The following is an 18,908-nucleotide window of genomic DNA, read 5'->3' on the forward strand; positions in this document are numbered from 1 at the left end:
AGAGCCAGAGAATTCCTCTCAAAGAATTGGGTTATAGAAAATAAAATAATGTAAACTATCTGTAAATACCCCCAGAGAGGCGAGAGATAAACCAGCTATGTCATATAAATTTAACGAAGCTTTTTTTTGAAAGAGGAGTAAGGGAGATGAACATTGTAATGTGAAGCAAGAGGCCAACTGTGCCATTGGGATTAGTTAGAAAATGATGAACCTTATAATGTAAATGTGAGGAAAAAGTGTTAAATAATTCTGGTATTATAAAGAAGGATAATAAATTTGTGCCTTCTAAGAGAATTGTTACCCCTTATTATACCACAGTACTCAGTTAACTCTAATAAGGAATCTCAACTGACACACTTTGAGAGAGGTCCCAAATTTTTATACTGAGTGAGTGTATTACTGAGAAAAAGGAGTGGGCAAACTAACAAAAAATGATACTAATAGAAAATAGATCCAAAGCAATCATAGAAATAGAACGATGATGTAAACATTGTAAAGTAAACAACAATATTTACTTGTGTTTAAAGACCTATAATGTTATTACAGACAAAGACAAGGAATAAACATGGCAGAAAACAATTCAGGAAACCAAACAGTGGAAGATGCGTTAAGAAGTGAAATGGAAAGGGTAATTACTATTAATTAAAGAGCAACTTAATTATTTTTACAGAACAATTATATTACAAGTTCACATATACGGAGTGTGTGCAAACAATTATTTATAGTAAACTTAGGTTAATATTCGTTTTACCTCAATAGGTGTTTGGGACTTTTTACCATTATCACTAGGAGTCGTTGGTCAATGTTTCCTGGTGTACAACACATTGACCAACAACCAAAAATCAGTAAAACTAACCTAACCTAACCTAACCTAACCTAACCTAACCTAACCTAACCTAACCTAACCTAACCTAACCTAACCTAACCTAACCTAACTTGTAAAAAAATACTGAATCATTTATAGTTTGGAATCGATAATCTTTTTTGGCAATGCTGTAGTAGGTTAGGTTAGGTCACCTGGTTAATATTCGTTTTTAACCCAATACGGATAAAAAACAAATTTTTGCTGTAACTTGATTACTCTGGGACCGGGTGTTGCATTAACCATCACACTTTACTCACTTTTTGGTGATCTAAGATACAGGTGACTGCCATTGGGCGAGACTGAGTATTTTCCAAAATATTAAATATATATACTGCTATATTAGCAATATAATTTGTCATTCAGTAAATGAATTAAGTTAACCTACCTAACCTAAATTAACTTAACTTACATAATATTATATGTTTTAGGAGAAGCTCAAGTTTAGGTAAGTTACTTTGGGTTCATTTAATGAATGATGAATTATACGATGAATAGCCTACATTACCCATCACAGCAAAATAGCCTGACAGGCTGTTTTGCCACATAATTGTTTATGTAATAGAAGTAAAGATATAATAGTATTTATTGTATTATTAACTACATATTACTAATTGAGTTATCCTAACCAACCAAACCTACCTAATCTTACCTAACTTCCTAACCAGAAGCCGCCTCCCTGGCACATTAAATATCTCGGTTCTAGGTCATTTGTGAGGGAAACGTCATGAAGAAAAGTGTCAAAATTGTCTTAGCTACTGACTTCAAAGATAAAATTTCCAAGATTCGGTTGGTGTCAAAAAATGTAATTACTGTATACCTTTTCTAGTAGTTTTCTTATTTTCAACTCATGGCCATGGGTTATCCCATCCCTTTCAGTTATTAGAAAAAAATTTTTTAATTCAAATGATTTCTGTTTTTACAGGAAAATCTACAGTCTGCTGTTGACAGATTGATCCATGAGATTGTATCAGAAGAAGCTGGACACTCATCTACAGTTGATCCAGAATCAGTGGTGGCACGTTTGTTAGATTCTAGCACAGTTCAGTCATTGGTACAAAGAGTGTTAGCAAGCAGCAGATCAGAACAAACTTCATGCCATCTATCTGGAAGTATACCTTCACACATACAAGGTAGTGGTCTCGTGATAAACCTTATACAGAATAGTATTTTAACCTCACAGAAAAGTATTTTCCTTTCCTGTAATTTTTCAGGTAAGTTGTATGTTACCTTGTCAGTACTGTATTACAAACCAAGTGTCAAAAATTAAGTAATGAATATTTCATAATACTGTACCGGCAGTTTAATTTTTAGTGAGGTTATTGAACTGTTGATGAACAGCTTTTTTTTTTTTTACCAATATAAGAACCTTATAGAATAGCGAACTTCTAAAATATACACAGTGCATCCTGTGTACCGCCGGCAAGGCCGTGGGATAGTAACACTCGTCTTGTCCGCAGTCCCCACCGTTTCTCTGTGGATGTCGGTCACACTAGAATAACCCATTATAGTACATCCTTCTTTTCTCACACAGACAAACTGTGGAATGCTCTGCCTTCTGTGTTTCCATACTCATATAATGTCTCACTTTAAAAAGCTGGTTTTCCGGCATCTTCGTGGTGTAGATTAATACAGTATAACCTTTTTCTTTTCTATTTTTAATTTCTTTTTACTCTTTATTTTTCGCCCCTCTTGGCCCTGTTGTGGGTCGATGACCCATGCCCGGCTGGGCTATTCTCTGGGTCATGTCTTCTTTGGGTCTACAATGGTGTGATATATTTTAATAGATTGATTTACCTTACCTTGGGATCTTGAGATTTGTTTTTTGTTTTCTCAGACTTAGAGAGGCAGTGTACAGTAGTCTCATGACTCAGCCTTCCTTTACTTGCTCATGGCACTTTACCCAAGTTGGACTTGCTTCTCAATACAGTACAGTATTTGCTTCTGTTGAAAGCTCAGTTCTCCTGTATTTTATATTGCACTTCATTGTGTTAACTGGGAAGAGGTGGAGAGTGGTGGTAAGTGATTGACTTGGTTCCTTTCCAGAGCAACTGGTCCCTGGGCATCGATACTTATACTTAAAACTGTGTGGGGGTAGAGCCTTTGTTGACCATCTTGGGGTAAATGCAACCCCTTTGGCTGCAGATAGCCAAGCCTTCATAAAAATTCACTTGGCATTTCAAAGTCAACGGTGAGTAGTAAATCTTGTTACATCATTAGTTACAAATATGAAAATAAGTTGATTGGTGGTAATGATGATCTGAGTACAGTGCAGTTACTCTGTTAAAATTTTTCATAAATATTATTTAACTGCCAAATCACAATGTTTCAAAACTGAGAATTATAGAATTATCCTATTTTTTCACAATGTATGTGATGTGTCAAAGATTGGTGTGCAAGTTTTCCAAAGTTTCATCACAAACTTATTTTTCTTATTCACAGTTAAATGACACTTACAGAATTTTACCCAGATTTATCATTTGGTCAAAGTCTTAAAATTACTGTAGTGCCTAAAACATACACAGAAGCGTTTGTAACAGATTTCACTAACTACGGGTTGACCCTCTCTTACCCAGCATTCCATCTACTGGCAACTCCCAATTAACAGTAATCTCCCCATTAGCCGAAATCCTTGGTCCCCAGAATTCTCCAATAGCTGGAATTGATTTTGATCCGGAAAACTCTCTCCATTCTGAGCAAGGAAACAAGTTCCGAGGAAGAAAATCGGACGCATTTTATGAAAAATATCTCTATTTTTTATTATAGCAATTTTTGCCCCCTTTTGATGTATGTAAAATACAGAATAATAAAGGATTGGAAGCTATTCCCTTTAACTCATTGTTAAATCTACCTATTAGTGCAACAAAGTTCCCGAGAACCAAGTGGATTTTGTAACATATTTACTTCATTGCCAGAGGTATACTGCACATATCATCCACTATATCACACTACACAAGGCCATCCATGCCACACATGTACATTAGTGTAATATGCTGGGTTTTTTTAACAGTTATGCTTCCCTGCTAATATGGACACCTCAGTAACACATTCCGTCTGATTAACAACATCGCTGTGGCTTCATTAGTCAAGTACTCGGGGTTTTTACTGTCCGGTAATTTTTTCCGGGTTAAATCCTAAAGTTCCTGGGCTATAGATTGGGGATTGCTGTGTAATCGACTGTAAGATTAGGCTTTTGTGTTCCCAGACTGGAACAGATACAGTTGTGCCCAACTCAGATGTGCCATAAAATTTTATCTCCGAAAACCTGGTCACTTAGTCCTTTCATTTGATTATTACAATTACTGTATATACCAAAGATTCTTGCAATGTTGATTTTCATGTTTTGAATTATAATTTTAGGTTTGAAGCTCATGGAGTTCCCTGTGTGTGTGAACCCAAGATCTATGAAGGATTTCTTTTTGATCTTCAGCTTTTAAAGCCAGGTATGTACAGGTACTGTGTGTATATATATATATATATATATATATATATATATATATATATATATATATATATATATATATATATATATATATATATATATATATATATATATATATATATATATATATATATATTATTTTTTTTTTTTGCGTATCAATTTCCACTGATAGGTAAGATCCCAACCTTATGTGTAAGAAGTGTGGCTGTAATGCATGGGGAAAGATGGTCATATATGAAGGATTGATCCTACGATCTAATTTTATTACTGTGGCAACAACGAGGCAACTCCTATACCCTCTTTGAGATGAGTGGAAGTCAGTTGTAACTGAAAAGTTTGATGCCTGACAATTACTCCAGCTGAGCTGGACCAAAGTGAGGTTTTGTGATGTAATGCTCACCACTCCTTGTTTCCTACTTAAATGGTGAGCTGATGCATTTGAAGACCCCTTTCAGTTCTTTGTTGTAATGGGAAGCATAACAAATACCTGAATTGGCCTTAGTTTTTATTGTTGAGGGTAAAATCCAGGTTAGAAACCAGAACCCATGATTATAATTCATGAGTTGCTCAATTTTAGGCTCAGCCATAAAACTCACATACAGATATCATTACCTGTAGTTATTGTTTCTCTGATGCTTAATGAGCATTTAGTGCCTCATAGAGAAGGATAAACAGTTTTGATGTTCTACTTAACAAGCTCTAAGGGTGTACAGTAAGTTTTAAAATTAAAAATCAACTCTAGCACTATACAATATATACAGTATATTTGTATCACATTCTTAGTAATGAATCACTTTTCAGGTCTTCCTAACATGTTGGACAATGCTGAACTGTTAACTATGGATGTTCCCATCACTATAGCAGTTGTGAGACAACAAGGGGCTACCACAACCCTTCTCTCAGTCCACACCTTGGAGTGGCGTTCTCTGTTAGCACAACCCTCAGCAACCTCCAAATTTGTATGCCAACTGATGGGCATAGGTCAGTATGAAAGTCATAACAAGTAATAGAAGATAGCCTTCATTTGTACCCAATCATTATCTTTTTGATAGTAATAAACATATAGGCAATGAAGATTTTGATGAGTAATCTAATTTTCATGGACACCAAGGTGTGGTGAGAACCCCTTAACCATCCTCCATACATCTTAATATGAAAAATTCAGTCACAGAACTTGTGGATGTATTTATTTGTTTAACTCAGACCCGTATTATTATTTTGATGATACATATTAATAAAATATACTGTACAGTACTGTACTGTACTATAAATACTGTCAGTTTATTTAGTGTCAATTTATCATCAGAGGCAAGAATATATGACAGAAAATTGGAGATGTTCGGGGTACTTGGTTCTAACTACAGGGGCGAACATAAACACCTGTAGAGTTCTGTAGGTTCTTACTAACGGAAATATACAAGGGTGCGCTTACAAGCGCGGGTAGTCCTTACACTCCTATAGGGTCAACTGACCTCACTCTGACCTCTCAGGCGACATGTGGTCAGTGGTATACTAGCAGCTTCCAGATGTCGCCAGGCACATTTATCTAAGCGTGTGGTGACATGAAACAGGGGCATTGCCACACACTACTGACTAGAGAAATAATGTGTATATATAGAGTACATACATGGTATACATACAACATACATAATACACATACAAAAATGTTATAAACATTCTATGCCACCATCACTTATTGCATGACCACAACCTTATACTGTACTCGAGACACAGTAGAACCTTTATACTGTACTGTACAATATATATATATATATATATATATATATATATATATATATATATATATATATATATATATATATATATATATATATATATATATATATATATATATATATATATATATCATGTAGATCCACAACCTTTATACAATATAAAAAAAAACAATACCTCACTAGTCGGGAATCGAACTCTGGACCTCTGCACGTGAAAACGGATCTCAGAGTATGTACACTTATACTCATCTAACCCCCACAACTCCCCTTATGCTTAGGTCTCACTCTCTCATTCCAGCCAACCCACTCAGCATCTCTCACTAGCTCAGCATCTTTATCACTTGTCCATGCTCGTATGAGGAAAAAATTAAAAATAAAATCATTACAATACTCTAATGTGGCTTAGAAATAAAGAAATATAATATAAATCTATAAAATAAGAAGACTGAAGAACATGGGTGTGTATGTGTGGGAAGCGAATGTATGTACAGTATTGAGGCAGTGAGCTGTAGCTGCATCAGTCAGCTGGGTGACTGTGTCGTGTCTCCCAGAGGAGGCATTGTTTGTAATAGACGTTTTAAATACAGTCAGCCCTTAACATACGCGGGTTTATAATACACGGATTTGCAAATACGTGGATTGCCCCGCCGGAGGAATATTCTGTACATTGAAGTAATTGAAGTACATTCAACTCGCGCGCGGCACCGAACACGGGACACCGCCCGCTCCTGCAACCTCACACACACACACGCATAGCTCTCCCTCACTCAGTCAGTCTCGCTGTAACCACGCTTGTGTTGACATCAGCATTGTAGTTGCAAAAATATTGCATTTCCATGAATGTATTATATCAAGCACAGTATGAATAGAATATCACTAATATAAGAGTATTTTAACCGAAAACTACTAAAAAAACGAGTAACATATCTTGAACATCGGAAGGCTAGGTAAAGTCTTTTGTTTTCATGTAATTTATCCTAATTTACATTGAAATACATTACGTTTCAGCAAAACTACTATTTATTTCTGAGAATATGGAAATGTAATATTTTGCTGAAATTATGTACGTATTACAGTGGAAAGTGATGAAAGCAATGACTCGCTTTCTTTCGTTCAAAAGATGTTACCGTAATCGCTTTTCGAATGGTTTTCAGTTGTGGGATTATAAGGCTAATGATAGGATAGAATATTATTGTAATACAGTACGAGTACAACAGTTTTTTAACTGAAAACCATTCGAAAAGCGATTACGGTAAAATCTTTTGAATAACGAAAGAAAGCGAAAGTCATTGTTTTCGTCTTTCCACTGTAATATGTACGTCATTCCAGCAAAAATATTATATTTCCATATTTATTTCTGAGAATACCTATATTCATTCAGTCACAGTTAAGGTAAAATATACTTGTGATGTAATATTTTAATGAAAATACCAGGTATTTAGAAATACGGTATCGTAGTTTTCTTTTGTTTCAAATTTAATTAACAAAGATTGATGTTTCAAATGTAATGAACAAAAATTTATGTACAGTATCTATAAATAAACTTTAAAAAATGAATACTTTATGTTTTACATCGTCCTGTGCATACCATACCATGCATTTGGCTACTTTGGGCTTGCTATGATGACGCAAGAGATCTGCCCTAGCAACTGTACCGACACTCACAGCTGGTGGTGCGTCGTTTCCATTGTTTACTGGTAGTTACTGGTAAATATTTTTCAACCTAACGAAACTATTACCCGTTTAGAGGTCGACCACCAATTTTTTTCCAAATAATTTGGTCTTAAAAACTTGAACTACACACAGGTATATACAGTAAATAAGGACATGGGGGAACCAGGTTTTTTTTGGGGGCAGCACATATACGCGGATTTTTAACATCCACGGGTATCTCTGTTACGTAACTCCCGCGTATGTTAAGGGCCGACTGTACAGTAATATCTCCATTAGCCGGAATCACTCAAGCCTGGAACTCTCCATTAGCTGGAATTGAAATTTGCTTGGAATTTTTTTGGAAAATTCCCTAAATTCTGGGTTTGGAAACAAATTCCTTTATGCCTGAGCCATCTCAGCCTACCTCAGTACTAAACTTCCCCAATATACTCAATATCCAGCTGCCCTCTTAGCTCTGAACAGGGTTTCCTATCTCTCACCATTGCATTAGACATTAATATTTTATTCTATTCCAGGAAGTGAGCTGCAGGTACCAGTGGGTTTACTGGATTTAGAGTTAACATTAGTCCCAGCTTTGGAATCTCCTTTAAATACTCCAGCTGTTTCCGAATATCTTGAAGGGACGAAGAATCGTGCTGGAGAGAAACGAAGGTTGTTCATCAGCTATGCACGAGAATGGTGGCGAGAGTATACTGAAGCCTCTGCAAGTCATTCTTCACGACCAGTCAGAATATTTGCTATGGACGAATGTGGAAAAAACAGGTAAATTTTACATGAGGCAGCAAATATCAGGTACTGTAGTAAAATAGAATGCGAGGATATGGTCTTTGTGAGATACAGTACTGTACCATTATCTGATTATAAGAAATATACTGTATAGCTTACTAAGCATAGTGTATTTAACTAAAGTGAACAGTACTATACAGTGCTGTATATCTCATTATCTAACAAGGGTGACACATCCACACTCATAGATAAGAGTTACAGTACTGGTATTGTTGAAACTCTCAATAATAACATGTTTGTGGAGTATTATTTGTCTTTTGTAAATATGAAAAGTACAATACAATGCATCTATCTGGTGGGCGGACATATCACCACTGGTCTTTTGAATATTGTTATATTTATTAAATTTAGATGGAATATCTCCACTAGCCAGAATTCCTCTTAACCGAATTTAAATTTGCTTGTAATTTTCCAGAAAAATCTGGGCTTGGTAATGATTTTCGGAGGGGCGCATTTTCTGGAAAATTCTGAGAAAATTTCCAAGTACTGTATTCGGATAATTCTGGGGATGGGGGTTTTCTCTGGGTTTGAGAGATGAAATAACGGGCCATTCTGGAAAATTCCGAGAAAATTCTGGTTAAGCCCTAAGCACGTTTGGGTCCTCCCCCCACCCCCAAAGAAAATTTATATAACGAGCTTCTAACAAACACAACTACAGCACTGCATTTTATATGTGAGGGTTGTGTATCACCCCCACTATCATTCTATTCCTGCTTCTTCAATGGCTAACTGAAGTGCTTTTTTCTTGTCTCAAACTCACCACCATGAGCACTGCCATTAATTGTCCACTTAGGGGCCATGGTTGTGGTAAAATTTACCAGTAAAGAAAAGCTTGAGTGTGAACACCTGGGAGATATTCACAGAGCCAGTGCGAGAGAGATGGAAGCCATGGCAATATTTTAACCTATGGTACGTTTCATCAAACACTTTAATTGTACAAATGAACACAAATATTAAACTTACAGTACCATATGAATACTGTACTTTAAATATAAACAAACACCCAAACCATCCTCTGGGAGACACGACACAGCTCAGCAGGGCAGTCACCCAGCTGACTTAGAGATCTGTGTAGCTGCTGCCCGCTCTATGCTGCATGTATGCACTGACATCACATAGGGGGAGAGAGTGCAGCTGGGTGGTGAATTGGTGATGCAGCTACAGCTCACTGCCTCAATACTGTACAAACATTCACTTCCCACACATACACACCCATGTTCTTCAGTTTTCTTATTTTATAGATTTATATTATATTTCTTTATTTCTAAGCCACATTAGAGTATTGTAATGATTTTATTTTAAATTTTTTCCTCATACGAGCACGGACAAGTGATAAAGATGCTGAGCTAGTGAGAGATGCTGAGTGGGTTGGCTGGAATGAGAGAGTGAGACCTAAGCATAAGGGTTAGACGAGTATAAGTGTACTCCGAGATCCGACTGCATATTATTTTGGCATCTATGGTATTGTCTAAAGTAATGTAGAACATTTAGGTATTTTTGTAACATGTACATTGCATAATGTATGGAAATAATGTCACAGTATTAATATCTCTCATTTTAATGGATAAGACCAACTTCAAATAACAAATGTGCAGTACAGTACAAAATTATCAAGAACAATGGAAGGATCCTACACAGGCCACTGGCCTCCTTCCCTTGGCATGGTCACCTCAAGTGGGTGGCCATTGGATAAATAGGTAAATAAGGTAAATGTGTTGTTGGATTTGACACTGGCAATTGAAAGGGTTGAAGTGTACTACAGTAGTTTAAGTATAGATCAATCATGAGATCAGTCTCAAGACACCCTCGTGTAGGGGGTTCATAATCTTGATAACTGTGGTCGTTTCAGTACTCATTTCACCCAATAGAAGGCATTAAGTTCCCCCAAAAGCTTATTATGAAGGTGGATAAAATGGCAAGTCTGCTATTAATCAACAAACAGTTGATATATTATTTTGTTTATGAAGGTTCCAAGTGTTCCCTGAAGAAGGCAGTGATGGGTAGGGAAACACCGGGTAACACTGAAGTCTATTTATTCGGATAGGAGAAATACAAGCGGTGACTAGCGTGTGCCATGCACGGCTCACGAAGTCAGACTGAGACTGCCTTGCCATATGGCAGCCTCGGGGCAATGTTGCCACATAACGTGCAGTGTTGCCACGTGATTATATATATAAATGCTACTCGGCACAGTAACTTATATACAGGGTTGCTACTCGACACAGTAGCTTAGATACATAACCTACAGTTTACTTTCTGAAATATTCTCTACTTTATTTTTGGCTCCTTTATGGATGAAATGCTTGGTTTGTGTTGAAAGAAAAATATTTTTATTGATCATGTTATAAGTTGTATTGATTTCTTAGGTTTGTGTGTGAGTTTGTGAGAAGGTTAGAGGCGGGTCGAGCTCTGAGGTCACCGGAAGAAGCAACCAGATGGATCAGTGTGATGCCTTCCATTCCAGTACATGAGTTACCTGCTGGCTCCAGCAAACCATGGTACACTTTACCTACAGCTCTTATGTCTCATTCATTGGTAAGTCTGTGTGAGAACTAAATAAACCATGACCAAGGACACCAGTCACTCCTTGTTTAGTCCTGAACATTATGAACACCTTTGGTCCTTACTGGTGTACAGTACAGTAATGATACACATCGTGGTGGCCAAGGGGGGAGATTCAACAACTCTCTTATAGCAAATAAACCCAGAGTAGTTGTTACAGGTAGTTCATTTTTTCTGAAAGATCAGGCATTTGTAACAGGTGTGCTGATTGGCAGTGTAAGCAGGCATTGTACTTTTATTCATATTTAAAATTATTTGATATTGATTAACAATACAAATAATAAAAATGCTAGCAATATGATTAAAAATGTATTGTATTTTATGCTATGTTAATTATCATGTATTAGAGAGACAACATGCAAGGCTGTATTTTTTATGTCTTTCTGTAATGTGAAATGGAAAGAAATAGATACTTTGGTCATATAATTAGGTGATGAGGAGGTAATAAAAGAAATATTAATGGGCAAAGTTGAGGGTAGGAGGGCCAGAGGAAGGCAGAGACTGGGAAGGATGAATAAAATTAAAAACTGGGTTCCCAGAGAGATACCAAACCTTGGAGGATTGATAAAAACAGCCTGAGAATGTTTAGAATGTTGTTAGGTTCCCAACTGATGTAGTTTTTAGTGTATGGGAATTATTTAGGCTTCTCGAATAAAAAAAATTACCCTATACAGGAAAGAAGGATGTACAATAATGGGTTATTCTAGTGTGACCGACATCCACAGAGAAACGGTGGGGACTGCGGGCAAGACGAGTATTATGAGCCCACGGCCTTGCCGGCGGTACACAGGATGCCAAATCCACCAAACATTGCCTGTTAAGATATATATACCTGTTAAAGAGAGAAAGTGAAGCAACATTGCAGCAAAGAGAAAGGGAAGAAAGATTATCAACTAAAGGAGGAGAGTTAATAAGACGAAATTCCTTTGATTCCACCCTATCTAACAGTTGGACAGAAGAGCCACCCCAGATATGAGAGCAGTACTCCAAGTTAGGACGAATGAATCCTTTATATACTTGAAGCAACTGCTCAGGAGTGAAGTAGCTTCGGCATCTGTACAGCATTCCTAGCTTTCGGGAGGCAGCTTTAGCAATGTTGTGGATGTGTGTCTTCCATGACATTAGAGGAAATGGTGAGGCTTAGCATATCTATTTTGGATTTTGGCAGAATGATTGCATCCTGAAATGTGATTGGTGGGAGATAATCTAATTTGGAAAGTGTAATTGGTAAATACTGAGTTTTATTACTATTGAATTTAACCAAGTTTTTACCTCCCCATTCGGAGATGCTATACAGATCCGCATTGATGGATGTAATGATATCACCTCTAGAAACAGATCTAGTTTGAGAATTAGGGGCAAGGGAAAAATGTGAAGAGTAGAATCATCAGCGTAAGAATGGATAGAATTAGTCATAGTGTGAAGTAAATTATTGATAAAGAGAAGGAAGAGAGTAGGTGAAAGAACAGAACCCTGTGGGACACCACTATTGGTAGAGAAAGAGCGAGAGATCGATCCATCGACAACAACTGTGATAGATTGGTTCTCAAGGAAGCTAGAAATTAGAGAACAAAGTGAGGGAGAGAAACCATAAGAGGGAAGTTTAGAAAGCAAAGACTTGTGCCATACCCTGTCAAATGCTTTGGAGATCTCGAGGGCCACGACAAAAGTTTCCCCATAATCTCTAAGAGAGGATGACCCAAAGATGGGTGCAGTAAGAGAGCAGATCACTGACCAAAATATACCCCCAAAAACGTGTAGGTACACTAAAAAATATAATACAGTACTACTAACATATACTTACACAAAACTGAGTGTAAGTATAAATGAACAACGTCGTATTCCTTCCACATTACGTTACATAAATTTAAAATTATGGAATGAGAAAGCAGAAAGGTGGGGATGATTAGAGAGGTTGAGTGGTAACACGCAATGGGTGTGCTTGTCTGGAACATTCAACCAGAGAATACGCACGTTTTCGTCGCCTGGTTGGATATATATTGTGATATAAACTAAAAATTACAACATCTACTAATTGTTCATAATTTGTCACATGTTCTTAGAGATGATCATAAAACATTGTACTGTCCTGTACTTTATCTACATGTCTTTAAAATTAATAACAAGTTACCACATTTTTTTTTTTCCTGCAGAACAATGAAAGTAAGTGCAGTTTACTGTGTAGTATATTGCTGGGATTTGGGCTTGATTCCTGGGTGTGTGTAGGCACTCGACGTTCAGGGAGTCCACATGTGTGGGTCATGACACGAGGACCATACTCAGCTTACACTTTTTGGGAAATAACAACAGGTATAGTGGTTTGCTGAGTTATTGTTCACCTTACTGTGCTCTGTATTGCACATTTTGCTTTAAATTTTGAATGAAATGATTGATTGTGGCAATTACATCCCTGGCAGATTCTAAATTGTGAATTGTTGCAATGAAATCTTTTATATTATATAGGCTTACAAAAATGATTAATGAGTACCTAGTATATCTCATCTTGGTAGACAGTAAATTGAGTCACACAAAACCAACTTCATCCTCCCAGGTCTTGAAAAATTTTTATAAGTAAACTCCTCCATCATTACACTCATAGCACCTATAGTTTTAACACCAGTCGCCCTTTACTTAATGTCTCAATGTCTCAGGTACTTAACCACACTGAGCCACTAGTTTAGACCCAGAATAACCCCCCCCCCCTCCTCCCCTCAAAAAGCAGTTATTATACCCCCCATTTCAGCCATTGTCCATAAAAAGAAGAGTACATGTACTGTAGAAGGTAAGGTATCCATCCTGGACACAAGAGGGGTGGAGGCTGAATGAGTATATGATGCCAGACTCTAGGTTAGTACACATAAAAGATCGGAGGACATGTAATTCATATAATATGTCAATAAACTATTAGGAACTAAAAACATGAAAAGATGCAAGAACTTTATTGATTTTTTCTGATTCTGGGAGTACAGTTCTCCCTGAAGATGTGAATACTGTTGTGATGCTTTGATCATTTCATGTTTTTTTTCTTGGTATAGTTACCAGTATACATTAATAAATCAATTCATACAATCTCCAAACTAAATATTTTCCACATTTATAGGATCTCGGTACCTACATAGGGTGGGCCAGAAAGCTGCTCACGACTATGGAACCATTGGCAGTGTCTTCAATAATGACAGTTTCTATGCCACCTGTCAAGTAAGTTACAGTACTGTGAATGAATTACTCTGTCTTATTTCACATCTTGCTTGAGTTCGAAACAAAAGAATCATTTTACACGAGCTGTTGAGAGGCCGGGTGGACTAATCCCTGTAAAAAAAATAAATAAATAAAAATAGATTTTCCTCATGGATGTGATAGCATATTTTTGTTTTGTTTCTTCGCCCAGAAAATAAAACACCAAGTTTCCTCTACTTTTCAGGCAACTGACAAAATAGAATATTGTAACTTCTCCCTGGAAGACAGCAATGCTTGGAAGAAGATGTCCTTTAGTGCTACATCAAGCATGACAGAAAAGATGCCCTGCTTAATGCCACTAATACCACCTACAAATGATGGAATTAAGAAAAGCACAGACATAGAACTGCAGCTTCAAGTGTTGATTATTGAACACAGAAGTGTGAGTAGTACAGTACTATAATTTACTCAAACAGTAAAATATTTTACGATTTTGTGTTTTGTCTCTCAGTTCTGTCAAGCAAATTTTCCATGCCCATTTGACAATAACTTAAGTTTCTTCTGATAATTTCTTCCTATAAAACAGAATATTTGATTGCAACTCAATGAAGAATGAAAGTACTTTCTGAATTTTGTGATACTGTTGAATATTGCCAAGTTTGTTCCTTTTTTAAATACTGTACTGTACAATACAGGCATTCCCCGATTTAAGATAGGATTGTGTTCCTGGAGACTGTAGCATATATTAAAGCTCTCATCCAAGGTGACCTGATATTTGACTTGTCCGTACAAAGTTCAGTGTCTGTATGAATCACTCATGATGGCTCTGAGAAATATGTGAAGACCAGTCCTGCCACCACCACACAACCTAACTTGCACCACACGCCATGATAAAACCCACCATTATCCACACTTATTCTATTGTCTCTTATTCTATGCTGGTCATTTTCTACTATTATAAGAAAACTGGTAAATTTCATATTTGATTGTCTACATGCAAATTGTCGGGGTTTTGTATTAAAATACAAAAACAATTATAGCTGCACATATGTCAGTATTTGAAAAAGTAAGTAATCTTACATGGACTAAGCCAGTTTTCCTGTTAATTATAAATCTTGCTCATAAGGTAGAATAAAATTTAGTCATGGGAGGTGGTGGTAATCCCTCTAGTGAGTTGTATAACATTATCCAAGAAAGACTCACTTTATGTTACAGTATGTGAAGAAACATCACATAACATCTCTATTTTTCATAAACAGACATATTATAGTGCAGTAATAATGTATACCACATTAAAAACTCTTCTACTTTGTACAATTCTCTTATCATTCTCCCATTATACTATTAGGCCACGGCCACGACCAAAAATATTTATGGCTAACAAAAAAAGTGTATAAACTTTAATCCAAAGCACTTGTTCTAATTGTGTTAGAAAGACGAATTCAGTATCATAATGATCCTAAATATATTATTTACAACATTCTTAAACAAAATATTTCAACACAATATCATAATGGGGATTCAATTCTTCTATTAAAAAACAAAGATGTTTATACCAGGGTTTATAAAATCAGTTCTAATTAAGTTAGAAACATTATTTTTTACCAAATTAATGCTTATTAGTTTATCTAAAAGTCTGTTTTAGTAAATACAGTACTGTATATATAAAAAACAAACCAAAACTCTTCACTATATGGGCCATCAAATGGAGCCAAGTGTTACAGTGGAGTCAGGTGTAGGAGAGCTCCAGCAACACCTGCCACTAGGTGACTTGCTGAGTTCAGTTGTACTGAGAGCTAACACCAAGCTGTCAATGTGTATTAGGAACCGAGGAAAAATAAATGTTTTTTCCAGTTGTTAGAACCCTAAGTGGCTAAACAAGACGTTCATATGTGAATAGAAACCCTGAGAGTGTTAAGTCCTGGTTAAAAATTACAATAGGTTTATTGTTCTTCGGTAGCTTGACTCAGAAATCCCCTCCACCCTTCATTATAGACATTACAGATCCCCGCCCAACCCAGAATTTCTGTCAAGATGGACAGGTATTCCCTACAATTAGTCCAGATTAAAGGGTACTGTACTCTAATGCCTAGTTCCCATTCTGTGAAATTGGGTTAGAGATAAGAGCATTCAGCTATAAAATTTGCCTGATGGCTTCCAGGTCACCAGGCTTTCAAGTACTAATTGCTACTAACCCAAGCAACAATAAAATTGGCTGTAAATTGATGTTCTTATTACCGGTATCATTACTTGACAAACTTTATATATTTTAATTACAGTAATGTCATCCCAATCTTTCTATTAATATTTTCTACAGGATTGTGGTTTGAGTTCTCACTTCGATAAACACTTGAGTTATGTACTGTCTCCTGCGCTGTGGTCCTATGAGAGAGAAATTGTTGAGGGTGGCAATGGTACTGAGAATAAAGGAATGGAACTCTTCTCTGCTGCTCTAATGCATACCTTACCTGAAGGACACACATTTAAGGCATTTCCCTTCTATTTTGTGCATCGTTCCCCACGTCGTGCTTTCAATACTATATTAAAGTAAGAATTCACTGTATAGTACAAGTGTTTTATTTCTCAAAATTGAAATTTTAAGTTTCAATAGTGGGAGGTTATCCCTTCATAATAAGCTCATATACGGTACAGTATATTTGTATGTACAGTATACTATAGTGTCATAATCAGTAGTTGTTGCACTGTTGATACTCACAGCACACTTGTTATTTTTAATTTCTTTTATTTATTATAAAATGAAACCTAGTTTAGTGTCATTATTATCTTTTTCAAATGATTTTAAATCATACATTTTCATGGCTCAATTTCCCTTTGATTTATGACTAAAGTACAGTAGAGTAAAGCACCAATATTCTGATAAACTCTTCCATAACTATATTTTTGATGACGTTTTTTTACAGTTCAAGCATTGGGCGTGAAATAGTTGAGTGCCGTGGAGATAAAGTGACTCTAGCTGTGCGGTCACTGACTGTTTGTTACCCAGAGTATGTGTATGTCACTTGGCTTATGGTTGCATGTTCTTTTCGGCCTGTTGGATGATATTTGATAACTGATATAACTCAATATTTATATTATACCACCAGAAAAATGTTATCAATCAAAATGAAAAATGAGGATAATTCTGTTAATCACTGGAATTGATATTTTGTCAAATAAAAAACATCTAGTTCATTATACTAAGTACAGTGTATGCATGCACTTGCACACGCACACACACACACACACACACACTGTACCTTCATTAGTTCGGATCATTATAATTCTGATTTTGGCTTAATTCGTATGATTTAAAAAAATAATAATTAAATGACTTGAATTTAGAATGAATCCAAAATAAACAAGCTGTTCTGAAAAGTCGCCTTGGTTGCCACATAAAATATTAAATTTATAATTACATACAGTAATTTATAATGTACATACAGTAATAATAAAACAAATAATATAGTAATAAATAAATGTAACACTTACATTGTGAGGTGAGCTCATTACAGTATATGTAAATGTTATTCCCAAAGTGTAATGGCCACACTGGTAAATTAAGTAAAACCCACATTGGAGGAATAAAAGACAATCTTGGAGCTGGTATACTAGGACCCTCTTCAGCCAACTAACAGAACATAGCAAAGGAGAAAGGCACAGAACATGGGAACCAGATCATGTGACCTGTCTCCTGAGTTGAGGAAGAATGGGGATTAGGGATAATATACTTGATGACAGTGTTCAGGCCTGGTCAAGGGTTCACTGATCATATGCCACAATTTTTCTACTAAGGCAACAATTGGACTAATAAATAGCTATGATAACAATCTATTGCAATAGCTTAGAATAATAGCTATTTATAAGTCCAATTGTAGTTTCAGAAGAGGATTCCACAATTTAGCTTATAAATCATAGAGCTACTATTCCAATTTACTGCTACAGATTGGAATACTGTACAGAATGTATTTCTATTGACTATGTTAAGTGTTAACTTGAAATATATATTTTTCTAACTATAAAGTAAGTCCCATTGGTTTTTATATTTTGTGTCAGTGTTAAATGAATGTTTACCAAGAATTCAGTGAACCCAAGGATGTGGTTCTTGTATTTTTGTATTCTTTAAATCCTTCATATAGCAACTAAACTTATTTTCAAATAAATAATCTTAATGTATATTGTGTTATCATTATCACTTCAGAATTACCTTTCTCTCTCCCAAATACTGTAATGTGTACCATACAATACATGAGAATCCCTGCACCTTTGACCGCTCTTGCCAAGCTACCCGAGTGTTAAAGAGGTTCATGTTATATTAGACACATACAATCTGATTCAAAATCAAGGTTGTGGTAACATTCCTTGAACTAGTACAGTATATGAAAGAATGTTTAATACAGTACAGGGTATTGTAGTTCACAGTAAATTAGGGTTTCCCAAATAAGCCCACAGATCAGAATATAAATAAATAAATAAATTTAAAGTAAGAAATATTGTCAGAAATTTAGAGAGAAGAATTACCGGTAAGTAGGAATGAGAAACCAGAGTGATGTACAGTACAGGTAAACCTCTATTTACGATATTTCAATGTACGATAATTATCATTAACGATGCTGGTATATTAAGACCACTCCCCTATTTGTGATGTAAACAAACTTGAAATTATGATATT

At 35.9% G+C, this 18,908-nt stretch overlaps 1 protein-coding gene across 3 annotated transcripts; it reads left to right on the plus strand.

The window, feature by feature from the left end:
* The first annotated feature begins 204 nt into the window (after positions 1 to 204).
* LOC121873551 (centrosomal protein of 76 kDa-like) lies at positions 205 to 18,412 on the plus strand. Of its 3 annotated transcripts, none has more exons than XM_042377190.1 (12): positions 209 to 628; positions 1,788 to 1,995; positions 2,909 to 3,053; positions 4,223 to 4,305; positions 5,106 to 5,285; positions 8,335 to 8,476; positions 10,867 to 11,035; positions 13,216 to 13,372; positions 14,163 to 14,260; positions 14,484 to 14,681; positions 16,557 to 16,786; positions 17,161 to 18,412. In XM_042377190.1, the coding sequence occupies exons 1-12, from the start codon at positions 566 to 568 to the stop codon at positions 17,297 to 17,299; spliced, it is 1,812 nt and encodes a 603-aa protein (XP_042233124.1). In that variant the 5' UTR covers positions 209 to 565; the 3' UTR covers positions 17,300 to 18,412. The 3 variants fall into 3 exon arrangements, with proteins under 3 accessions (XP_042233125.1, XP_042233124.1, XP_042233123.1); XM_042377189.1 differs by having other exon boundaries at positions 211 to 628; positions 8,230 to 8,476; XM_042377191.1 differs by lacking the exon at positions 2,909 to 3,053 and having other exon boundaries at positions 205 to 387; positions 8,230 to 8,476.
* Positions 18,413 to 18,908: the final 496 nt, after the last annotated feature.

The sequence above is a fragment of the Homarus americanus genome, unplaced genomic scaffold, assembly GCF_018991925.1.
Source record: "Homarus americanus isolate GMGI-L3 unplaced genomic scaffold, GMGI_Hamer_2.0 scaffold30858, whole genome shotgun sequence".
In the NCBI taxonomy this organism is placed as follows: Eukaryota; Metazoa; Arthropoda; class Malacostraca; order Decapoda; family Nephropidae; genus Homarus; species Homarus americanus.